The 12683-nt window shown below is 44.9% G+C and overlaps 1 protein-coding gene and 1 non-coding gene across 33 annotated transcripts in view; one reads left to right on the top strand and one right to left on the bottom strand.

Moving 5' to 3' along the window:
* The window catches only part of CLASP1 (cytoplasmic linker associated protein 1), a 773091-nt gene that overhangs the window by 605016 nt on the left and 155392 nt on the right, over positions 1 to 12683 (bottom strand). For all 32 annotated transcript variants that reach the window (XM_063933995.1, XM_063933998.1, XM_063934002.1 and 29 more), the window contains exons 3-6: positions 3599 to 3677; positions 2926 to 3029; positions 1247 to 1338; positions 1081 to 1156 (exon numbers count right to left, since the gene is read on the bottom strand). In XM_063933995.1, coding sequence (XP_063790065.1) covers positions 1081 to 1156; positions 1247 to 1338; positions 2926 to 3029; positions 3599 to 3677 — 351 coding nt within the window. The remainder of the gene's footprint in view (positions 1 to 1080; positions 1157 to 1246; positions 1339 to 2925; positions 3030 to 3598; positions 3678 to 12683) is intronic.
* Positions 4048 to 4174, top strand: LOC134946974 (U4atac minor spliceosomal RNA). The gene has a single exon (XR_010182511.1). It is a non-coding gene; the product is annotated as a U4atac minor spliceosomal RNA (small nuclear RNA).

The raw sequence follows: 12683 nt of genomic DNA, 5'->3' as shown, positions 1-12683 counted from the left end.
TGTTGGTAAAATGTGAAGAACTTAAAAAGAAAAAAATGTGTTAACCATTCTGTGTGTCGACCACTGTCATGTCGACCATTTGTCTACCTTTCGTCTATCCACCAGATGGTGTCGACCTACTGTCTACCAATTATCTGGGTACCTTCAGCATTTGTTCATATAATTTTTTTTGTGACAAGACAGACATGCAATATCACTTTTGGACAAAAGAGGGAGCTATACACACAATCATTATTTACAAGTGACAGTAGCTTTCATTACAACAGACATGATTAAGGCGTGTCAGACAGTACAAAGAAATGCCCTAAAAACAGCGAGACTCTGCAAAAAATAAGACATACTGTACACTGCTTTACAACAAATAACATAATGGTTAACAGTAATATGATGGAAAAAAAAAAAACAGTCTTGCCCCATGGAACTATGGGGAAAATGTAAATCCCAGCCCTACAGCACAATCTTAGAAGCAGACTAAAGGGAGAATTCAATTCCAGGCAAAGGGTGCGAACTGTTGTTGCCACAGCTTTTAAACGTTGGCAAAGGCACCATCTCACATCATCAATACGCACATACTGCGGGACAGAGAACATTTTACGTGATTTGCCCGCCATAAAGCGCGGAAGTAGTTGCAGGCAATAGAACTCCCCTCTTATGCTGGGTACACACTAGACCATGTGTACACAGTCTGACATCGCTGCCAACTGGACCCAGTATGCAGCAAGTGCACACACACTTGCCAATGCCAATTCCGATAGGGGGAGAGGTGTGACATGCTGCATTCTGCCAAATGGCCAAACATTGTTATTTTTATTGAAATTTCAAAGAAGGGAACCAAAAGCAAGCGGGGGGAAAAATACAAAGGGATTATTCACTTACCCGCACACACTGTAGGGTAAAAAGTATCGCCGGGGGGGGGGGGCGGCTATCTAATTAGGCAAAGCAAAATCCTGATAACAGCCCCGAAAACACACAGGTTTCACTGAAGATCTAATGATCCACTTTACTGAGGTGCCATCAGTCTTTATTCCCTCCCGTAAAGCTTGGATGCTGGACAAGAAGTATATTTAGCAGCAGACTCACCTGACTGTTGGGGTCTCCTAGCAGGTTACATATATGAGGTACAATCTTACTCAACGTCAAACCGTTGGCTCCGTATCTATGGATGGAACAGAATATGCCCATTACACAATTTCTGGCATCAAAGATCAACGCGCACCAGTTCCACAGTAATGGGAAAGAAACTCACGTGTTAAGAGTTGCAATAAGGCAGAGACAAACTCCTTCCCGTGAGCGGAAATTCTTGTGCTTGAACCCTCCTAGCATCCGGTCCCAAAGGTACTATGAAAAGATATGTTGTCAACGGTCTTCATATTAAGGTTATTTGTATCTTTCATATGGGGCTCCTACAATCAGTTAATGATACTTTCACAGCTACAGAACTCAGATAGCATATTGGCAGACGCTAGATTAACCACTGGTCCAACTATGCAGGGACAAATACCAGATTTTAATTTGAGATTTGGTAGCTATAGTCAATCCACAAGTAAAATGTATTGGGGCAGATGTATTAAGCCTGGAATAGTGATAAAGAAGTGATACGTGGAAGGTGATAATGCACCAGCCAATCAGCTCCTAACTGTAATTTTTTAAACTCTAATGATTGGCTGGTGTGTTATCACCTACCACTTAACACTTCTTTATCACTGCTTTAAGTGGAAGGTGATAATACATCTGCCCCATTATTCCTAAACATAATCTTTGGTGGCTCCCACAACTACAGTATTGCACAATGAAAGAATATAGACACTGATTTCGTAACTGAAAAACAACTTAAAGAATTGTTTTTTTCTACTATTGCAATATTAATGCAATATTAAGACAAATAAAGGTAAAGAGAACATGGACAAAGGTCTAAGATGGCCATACACTAGACCAACTTTCACCCAATCATCCAACTAGTAATGGATGGGAGCAAACGCCAATAAGCAATTTACTCCAAAACCCCGGAAAATGGACAAAAACTGTCGTTCAGACAAGTTGGCCAAATCTGTTTGATTTAAACAACTTGTCTAAACAGTTGTTGGCCAGTTTCCAGGATTTAGGAGCAAATTGCTAATTGTCAATTGCTTCCATCCATTACCAGATTTCATTCCAACCAACTAGTAGGATGGTTGGGTGAAAGTTTGTCTAGTCTAGTTTCAATCACGTCACAGCATCAGAATTTTTTCATGGCACACCTAGGCCAAAAGTTTCTTATTGCGAAATTCTGAAAAAACATACTGAATTAAGTAAATTGTGTGTATATGTCAACCTTAGATTCAGTTATATGGTGAGGGGCAGGAGCCACATCTGGTTTTTCACATATTTTATTATTGGAAGCCACTTTTGCTGGTTTTGCCAATTACACGGACAATAAATAAGTTGAATTACTGTAGTTCTAGAACACCCATGAAAGTGCCTCGAGGCACCCAGTTGGGTACCACTTGTCATAAGGGGGGGTACACATGGAGAGATGTGCTTAATTTCTAAGCAATCTGACTAGACTGCTTAGAAATTAAGCACAGATTTCTCTGTGTGTAAGCACCATAGCGATAGCGATGCGCGGCCCCGCACGTCGCTATTGCCGGTTCTAGATTGGCCTTCATGCAGGCACAATCTTGTTACATCGCTGACTTCACCGCTGGGTGAAGTGGGCATCCCCCCAGTCCCCCCTTGCGCTGTGTGGAGGTATAAATGTGTACGAAGCGTTCTGTGACAGATCCCTTAGCACACATCTCCCCGTCTGTTATATCTTTAGATAATGGTAACAGCAAGTTGACTTCAGATAGGCGATTTATATATACTTCTAAGGGAGTAAGTCCTCAGCTGAAGAAAATACATTTTTGGGTGAGACGTCAGTATACAAAGGAGGTCAGGAAGAATTACCTGCGGGCTGGGAGAAAACTCCATTATCTTTATCAGCAAGGCTTGATCTTGTTCTCGGACTGAGTCTTTTGCATCACCTAAGCGATCTATTAAACTCTGCAGAACTGTAATGAAAGTACAAGACTTCACCCTAATACCAGCCACACACTGAAACAGACTGCCACTATGACTAACTTTTCGAACATTATTTTTATATATGTTATGAGTTTTTCATTAATACGTTTACCATGCTGGTTTTGTTCTAAATACTTTATACAAAATTATTCAGACCTCTAGCAGCAGAAAAATCTGAAAAACTCTGGCAAACACTGCCAACTAATGAGGAAAAATCCTCCTCCAGTGTGTAAGACTGTATTTACACAATGCTGGCTTAAATTTTTGTTACTATGAGTCTATTTACCATTGGTGGCTCTGGAAGCCAATGGCAAAAATACATTTCTGGAGCAAAGGTTTAAGTGACAAGCCCATGCACAGGTAACTTCAGCACATGTAAATAGTGAATTTGATCCAAGTTCGTCAGTCCATGTTGCACGGTTTAACTAATGGCATCAATGATTGTTCACTGACTTTGGCGCATTGGACCATCCTCACCACCACCCCTCATATTATCATCCCACCACCACATTTAAGTGCCCTTAGGAAGGAAGGGGAACCGTAAAATCCATTACATTACCTGTGCTAATCTGAGTTCTGAAACGATCTTGCAAACGTGTAACGAAAGCTGATAAAATGTCCATGCCCAGCAATGCAACCTATAAAAGATAGGAAAATAAACTACATAAATGTGAAAATTAAATTATCATCGGAATATAGTGTAATATATTTAAGTATAAACATAAAAATAAACAAATGTAAAATAGTGGCACACGTGGAAAATTGTGTTGTGTATTCTACTAGAATATGCAAATTGCTGAAATGCATCATGGGAAGCAAACCATTTTACATAAAAAAGAATGGAAAAAAGATATTTAAAACCATTAAAGTTTGGTAAGTGTCTGTGAATATAACACTGTTTTGATTGTTATATCATTTCAGATATTTAACTAGCAAACAAAAACTCTCCATAGGTTGACCTGGGTTTTCATTTTTCCTATCAAATTACATTACCCTCTACTCTACTTAACCATCCTTCTCTTGGGGTGAGCTACTGACCAATGAACGATAAGTGAGGTCTGTACTGCTAACACCATGAACAACACTTAAGTGCCGCTAGTGTGAAAAACACTAGATGGGTACAATTTTTGGAAACTTTAGTTTCTGTTTTAAGAACAAAAAATAGACAGTGAAAAGTAAATCAAGTAACCAGTAGGTGGCAGTAAATGATAGGACACTAAAGAAATTAAATGCATGGAAAAACCCTGTAGATGGCAGTGCGATACATTGCAGAAATAAATAAATTTTCCTGTAAACAGGATATCTACCATCGATGGTACATAACTTTATTCTGTATAATACAATTGTTGGATTTACCTAGGGATGGGACATCTAACTAAAGAAAACATTGGTTTCAAAACATTTACTCCTAACCATTGGTTCGGATACCAATGTTAACCGATATTTCTATTTTAAAAATAAACTGGCTACCTAAGCATACAATATACTATCAAATGTCTGAAATCGTCCTCTATTATGCTTATCTGGATGATAGATAGACAGACAGACACATATATATATATATATATATATATTTTACAATAGATATAGTACCAATATGCTGCTCTTCAGTTTCGATTTTCTAAAATGTTTTGCAAAATACTTTAAGAATACTTTAAGCTGCACCTCTTGACAAGAACCCACCAGCACAGGTTCTGAAATATACTATTGCTCGTATGAGGGTCAAAATGGCGCTATAATCTAAAACATTTTTTACCAATGGTCCTATAAATCAGGATTTCAAGCAATATTGCACCACTCTATTTGGACTCGGATATATCTCTATATCATATGTCCCATCAAATGACCATATAATAAATTCATTTTATACATGTATTAAAATCCAAAAATAAAAATAAGATTTTACTCACCGGTAAATCTATTTCTCGTAGTCCGTAGTGGATGCTGGGGACTCCGTAAGGACCATGGGGAATAGCGGCTCCGCAGGAGACAGGGCACAGCTAAGAAAGATTTAGGACTACCTGGTGTGCACTGGCTCCTCCCACTATGACCCTCCTCCAGACTTCAGTAAGGATACTGTGCCCGGAAGAGCTGACACAATAAGGAAGGATTTTGAATCCCGGGTAAGACTCATACCAGCCACACCGTATAACTCGTGATAATATAACCAGTTAACAGTAGGAACACAACAGAGCCTCTCAAAAGATGGCTCAACAATAACCCTTGTAGTTAACAATAACTATATACAAGTATTGCAGACAGTCCGCACTTGGGACGGGCGCCCAGCATCCACTACGGACTACGAGAAATAGATTTACCGGTGACTAAAATCTTATTTTCTCTGACGTCCTAGTGGATGCTGGGGACTCCGTAAGGACCATGGGGATTATACCAAAGCTCCCAAACGGGCGGGAGAGTGCGGATGACTCTGCAGCACCGAATGAGAGAACTCAAGGTCCTCCTCAGCCAGGGTATCAAATTTGTAGAATTTTGCAAACGTGTTTGCCCCTGACCAAGTAGCAGCTCGGCAAAGTTGTAAAGCCGAGACCCCTCGGGCAGCCGCCCAAGAAGAGCCCACTTTCCTCGTGGAATGAGCTTTTATAGATTTAGGCTGCGGCAGGCCAGCCACAGAATGCGCAAGCTGAATTGTGCTACAAATCCAGCGAGCAATAGTCTGCTTTGAAGCAGGAGCACCCATCTTGTTTGGTGCATACAGGATAAATAGCGAGTCAGTCTTCCTGACTCCAGCCGTCCTGGAAACATACATTTTCAAGGCCCTGACTACGTCCAGTAACTTGGAGTCCTCCAAGTCCCTAGTAGCCGCAGGCACCACGATAGGTTGGTTCAAGTGAAAAGCTGATACCACCTTAGGAAGAAACTGGGGAAGAGTCCTCAATTCTGCCCTATCCATATGGAAAATCAAATAGGGGCTTTTACATGACAAAGCCGCCAATTCTGACACACGCCCTGCCGAAGCCAAGGCCAAAAGCATGACCACTTTCCACGTGAGAGATTTTAAATCCACGGTTTTGAGTGGCTCAAACCAATGTGACTTTAGGAAACCCAACACCACGTTGAGGTCCCACGGTGCCACTGGAGGCACAAAAGGAGGCTGAATATGCAGCACTCCCTTGACAAATGTCTGAACTTCAGGCAGTGAAGCCAGTTCTTTTTGGAAGAAAATCGACAGAGCCGAAATCTGGACCTTAATGGAACCCAGTTTTAGGCCCATAGTCACCCCTGACTGTAGGAAGTGCAGAAATCGACCTAGCTGGAATTCCTCCGTTGGGGCCTTCCTGGCCTCACACCACGCAACATATTTTCGCCATATGCGGTGATAATGTTGTACGGTTACATCTTTTCTAGCTTTAATAAGCGTAGGAATGATTTCCTCCGGAATACCCTTTTCTTTTAGGATCCGGTATTCAACCGCCATGCCGTTAAACGCAGCCGCGGTAAGTCTTGGAACAGACAGGGCCCCTGCAGCAGCAGGTCCTGTCTTAGCGGCAGAGGCCATGGGTCCTCAGATTAATTCTTTAAGTTCCGGGTACCAAGACCTTCTTGGCCAATCTGGAACAATGAGAATAGTTCTTACTCCTCTTTTCTTTATTATCCTCAGTACCTTGGGTATGAGAGAAAGAGGAGGGAACACATAAACCGACCGGTACACCCACGGTGTCACTAGAGCGTCCACAGCTATCGCCTGAGGGTCTCTTGACCTGGCGCAATATTTTTCTAGCTTTTTGTTTAAGCGGGACGCCATCATGTCCACCTGTGGCTTTTCCCAACGGTTTACAATCAGTTGGAAGACTTCTGCATGAAGTCCCCACTCTCCCGGGTGGAAGTCGTGCCTGCTGAGGAAGTCTGCTTCCCAGTTGTCCACTCCCGGAATGAACACTGCTGACAGTGCTAACACGTGATTTTCCGCCCATCGGAGAATCCTTGTGGCTTCTGCCATCGCCGTCCTGCTTCTTGTGCCGCCCTGTCGATTTACATGGGCGACTGCCGTGATGTTGTCTGACTGGATCAGAACCGGCTGGTTTTGAAGCAGGGGCTTTGCTTGACTTAGGGCATTGTAAATGGCCCTCAGTTCCAGAACATGTATGTGTAGGGAAGTCTCCTGACTTGACCAAAGTCCTTGGAAGTTTCTTCCCCGTGTGACTGCACCCCAGCCCCGAAGGCTGGCATCCGTGGTCACCAGGACCCAGTCCTGTATGCCGAATCTGCGGCCCTCTCTGAGATGAGCACTCTGCAGCCACCACAGCAGAGACACCCTGGTCCTTGGAGAAATGGTTATCAACCGATGCATTTGAAGATGCGATCCGGACCATTGGTCCAACAGGTCCCACTGAAAGGTTCTGGCATGGAACCTGCCGAATGGAATCGCTTCGTAGGAAGCTACCATCTTTCCCAGGACTCGCGTGCAATGATGCACCGACACCTGTTTTGGTTTTAAGGAGGCCTCTCACTAGAGATGACAGCTCCTTGGCTTTCTCCTCTGGGAGAAACACTTTTTTCTGGACTGTGTCCAGAATCATCCCCAGGAACAGTAGACGTGTCGCCGGAACCAGCTGAGACTTTGGAATATTCAGAATCCAACCGTGCTGGTGTAGCACCTCCTGAGATAATGCTACGCCGACCAACAACTGCTCTCTGGACCTCGCCCTTATCAGGAGATCGTCCAAGTATGGGATAATTAAAACTCCCTTTTTCCGAAGGAGTATCATCATTTCGGCCATTACCTTGGTAAATACCCTCGGTGCCGTGGACAGGCCGAACGGCAACGTCTGGAATTGGTAATGACAATCCTGTACCACAAATCTGAGGTACTCCTGGTGAGGATGGTAAATGGGGACATGCAGGTAAGCATCCTTGATGTCCAGAGATACCATGTAATCTCCCTCTTCCAGGCTTGCAATAACCGCCCTGAGCGATTCCATCTTGAACTTGAATTTTCTTAAATATGTGTTCAAGGATTTCAAATTTAAAATGGTCTCACCGAACCGTCCGGTTTCGGTACCACAAACATTGTGGAATAGTAACCCCGTCCTTGTTGAAGTAGGGGCACCTTGACTGTCACCTGCTGGGAATACAGCTTGTGAATTGCCTCTAACACAGCCTCCCTTTCTGAAGGAGTCGTTGGTAAGGCAGATTTGAGGAAACGGCGGGGGGGGGGGGGGAAGCCTTGAATTCCAGCCTGTACCCCTGAGATACCACTTGAAGGATCCAGGGATCTACCTGTGAGCGAGCCCACTGATTGCTGAAGTTTTTGAGACGGCCCCCCACCGTACCTGGCTCCGACTGCTGAGCCCCAGCGTCATGCGGCGGACTTAGCAGAAGAAGCGGGGGAGGACTTTTGTTCCTGGGAAGTGGCTGTATGCTGCAGCTTTTTTCCCCTACCTCTGCCTCTGGGCAGAAAGGACGCGCCTCTACCCCGTCTGCTCTTTTGGGGGCGAAAGGACTGCACCTGATAATACGGTGCTTACTTCGGTTGTGAGGGGACATGTGGCAAAAATGCTGACTTCCCAGCTGTTGCTGTGGACACTAAGTCTGAAAGACCATCCCCGAACAACTCCTCACCCTTATAAGGCAAAACTTCCATGTGCCTTTTAGAATCTGCATCACCTGTCCACTGCCGGGTCCATAACACTCTCCTGGCACAAATGGACAGTGCACTTATTTTTGATGCCAGCCGGCAAATATCCCTCTGTGCATCTCTTATGTAAAAGACAGCGTCTTTAATATGCTCTACGTTTAGCAATATAGTGTCCCTGTCTAGGGTGTCAATGTTTTCTGACAGGGAGTCAGACCATGCAGCTGCAGCACTGCACATCCATGCTGAGGCAATAGCTGGTCTCAGTATAATACCAGTGTGTGTATATATAGCTTTCTGGAGAGCCTCCTGCTTTCTGTCAGCAGGTTCCTTTAGGGCGGCCGTATCCTGGGACGGCAGTGCCACCATTTTTGATAAGCGCGTAAGTGCTTTATCCACCCTAGGGGGTGTTTCCCAACGTGACCTATCCTCTGGCGGGAAAGGGTACGCCATTAGTAATTTTTTTGAAATTACCAATTTTTTATCGGTGGAAGCCCACGCTAGTTCACACACTTCATTCAATTCTTCAGAAGGGGGAAAAACTACTGGCAGTTTTTTCTCCCCAAACATAATACCCTTTTTTGTGGTACCTGGGGTCACCTCAGAAATGTGTAAAACATTTTTCATTGCCTCAATCATATAACGAGTGGCCCTATTGGACATTACATTAGTCTCTTCGTCGTCGACACTGGTATCAGTATCCGTGTCGACATCTGTGTCTGCCATCTGAGGTAGCGGGCGTTTTAGAGCCCATGATGACTTTTGAGACGTCTGGGCAGGCACGGGCTGAGAAGCCGGCTACCCCGCATTTGGCATGTCGTCAAATTTTTTATGTAAGGAGTCGACACTTTCGCGTAATTCCTTCCACAAGTCTATCCACTCCGGTGTCTGCCCCGCAGGGGGTGACAACACATTTATAGGCACCTGCTCTGCCTCCACATAAGTCTCCTCATCAAACATGTCGACACAGCCGTACCGACACACAGCACACACACAGGGAATGCTCTGACAGAAGACAGGACCCCACCAAGCCCTTTGGGGAGACAGAGAGAGAGTATGCCAGCACACACCAGAGCGCTATATAAATCAGGGATTAACTAAATTATATCCCCTTATAGCTGCTATATGTATATTGTGCCTAACTTTAGTGCCCCCCCTCTCTTTTTTACCCTTTTCTGTAGTGTAGACTGCAGGGGAGAGCCAGGGAGCTTCCTTCCAGCGGAGCTGTGAGGGAGAAATGGCGCCAGTGTGCGGAGGGAGATAGCTCTGCCCCTTTTTCGGCTGACTTTTCTCCCGCTTTTTTATGGATTCTGGCAGGGGTATTTATCACATATATAGCCTCTGGGGCTATATATTGTGATATATTTGCCAGCCAAGGTGTATTTATTGCTTCTCAGGGCGCCCCCCCAGCGCCCTGCACCCTACCCTCAGTGACCGGAGTGTGAAGTGTGTATGAGGAGCAATGGCGCACAGCTGCAGTGCTGTGCGCTACCTTGGTGAAGACTGATGTCTTCTGCCGCCGATTTTCCGGATTCTTCTTGCTTCTGGCACTGTAAGGGGGCCGGAAGCGCGGCTCCGGGACCGAACACCAATGGCCGGTTCCATGCGGTCGATCCCTCTGGAGCTAATGGTGTCCAGTAGCCTAAGAAGCCCAAGCTACCACCAGTTAGGTAGGTTCGCTTCTTCTCCCCTTAGTCCCTCGCTGCAGTGAGTCTGTTGCCAGCAGATCTCACTGTAAAATAAAAAACCTAAAATATACTCTCTCTCTAGGAGCTCAGGAGAGCCCCTAGTGTGCATCCAGCTCAGCCGGGCACAGGATTCTAACTGAAGTCTGGAGGAGGGTCAAAGTGGGAGGAGCCAGTGCACACCAGGTAGTCCTAAATCTTTCTTAGCTGTGCCCAGTCTCCTGCAGAGCCGCTATTCCCCATGGTCCTTACGGAGTCCCCAGCATCCACTAGGACGTCAGAGAAAATACATTAAAACCAAGACATAAAATATATCACAATACACAGTGTTGGCGTTGTTCGAGACCAAGTGTAATCTTACATATACCACAATATACAATGCACAGTGTTAAGAACTCTACACACTGGAGGATTTGCAGCCCATTAGAGTTGTTGGAGAGATGGCTCAGTTTTCTGATACTATTCCGCCTCCTCCAGTGCTGCAGCCGCCGCTCTCCTCTCTCCCCAGCAGTCCCCGTTGTGCCACTGCTTCTGCAGCAATAGTATCTGAAAACGGAGCATAACAAACCGCAGCCTGACATGGAGAGTGCCATCGGCTGGAACACACAAAGCAGAAGGTACATACCAAGTGGAACGCAGCAGCAACTATAAAGACACAACCAGGCAGGGGATCAAGGTATCAAGCATCCTGACGGAGCCTGTTACAGGCAAAACGCATTGACCACCATTTCACCAATCCCGAGAAGCACCACAAAGTGCTTTCAGCAGCCTGCACTGGGAGTTCTGTCAGCAGACAACCACAAGCAAGGATTACCACCACCAGCCGGATGTTTCACTGGAGTTCACAGACTCGCAAGAATACCTTAATATGCACAAAGGTAGGACCTGAATTACTCCTACTTTAAGGTCACTGCATAAGGGACTTCTGTAACCAACGGTCTGCAACTGCTATAACGCTAGGGTAACACCCTCTACACATGACTCTTATTATATTTAAAGACTGCCTATACCAGGACCTGTTTCTTCTTGAGAGGAAGAAAGCCGCAAAAGCGAATTCACCCTGTCCGCAGTAAATTACTACAAAGTGCATACTGAATTTAATACACCTTTCACACCACACAAATAAACCGGTATCACCCGGCATATTGCCAGGTCAACACTGATCGATGTGCAGTGTGAAAGGACCATGGTCGACTGACCCGGTAATTCAACTCGTGAATAAAGCAGTGTTATGCCCGGGTTGAATACCAGGTCAGTCGATGCGACCCGGGACCTGTTCACTACAATAAGGAGAGACGGCACGGAGATGAGCTCATTTCCCAGCCGCCTCCGCCTTCGCTGCCAGTTCCACACTACGCCGCTATGGCAACCAACCCGGCATATTATCCAGCTGTCAGGTTCCAATGCCGTATCCCACCCGGGAAGGACCCATTTCCAATTCCTGGGTGGGATCTGGCATTGGCGATGTAAAAGGGGCAGTAGTGTTATAGGTTTGTTTTGTTTTTATGTTTAATTACTGTAAGTTTAACCCTTGGTATACTGGTATTAGGACCACCCCCTCGCTTCCACCTCCCCCGACGCCCCACACCTACCCTTTCTTGGGACGTTTCACCCACAGCACCATACGTCTATATGTATAGACATACATCCTCATTTATATAACTTTTAATGAGAATTTTATCCCTTTATATTTTAAAGGAACTTTTTAACTAAACACATTTGTCTCCATCATCATTTTATATCTATAAAGAGGTTAGCGCAGTAATACACACTCTCAAATATCCCTTTTAGTGTAGACCCATAGTGTCCCCACTTTCCTTACAGCAACCACACTTCTTGTTATGTGTGGGCACCCAGTGTATAAGCCACTATAGCAAACGGGAGAGCTGGATCAAAGCCGCTACAAAACGACGGAGCAACATAACCGTAATGTCAGAGTTAGCAGCTGTGCATGCCAAAACAGAGCAACAATTGAATGACTCCGTTGTGCACCATCTATAAGACACACTATAAAGAGAAAAGTATTCAGATGCCCGACCATTACACCAACAGGGACTGTAGTGACATTGTATTCAAATACATATAGATAATTATTTCTCTGGTCAGCTGTGAGAACGCAAGGCACAAATTTTGCTGTAAATTCGTGCCTCGTGTTCTCCCCGCAGACCAGAGACACAATCGCCTGGCTGCGTGCAGTGCTTTGAAGAAACACTTGGAAGCAGACCATGATTTTTTTTCCCCAAAATCATAACAGGAGACGTATCTTTGTGCTACGGTTACAATCCAGAAACAAAACAGCAATCCAAACAAAACTTCACAGCAGCACAAAAATAGGTGAGAGAGTGAACAGCTTGCAGCAAAAAACA

The sequence above is a fragment of the Pseudophryne corroboree genome, chromosome 7 (assembly GCF_028390025.1).
Source record: "Pseudophryne corroboree isolate aPseCor3 chromosome 7, aPseCor3.hap2, whole genome shotgun sequence".
Lineage (NCBI taxonomy): Eukaryota > Metazoa > Chordata > Amphibia > Anura > Myobatrachidae > Pseudophryne > Pseudophryne corroboree.
Note: the sequence above shows the minus strand (reverse complement) of the source record. Positions and strands in the feature narration are given on the sequence as shown.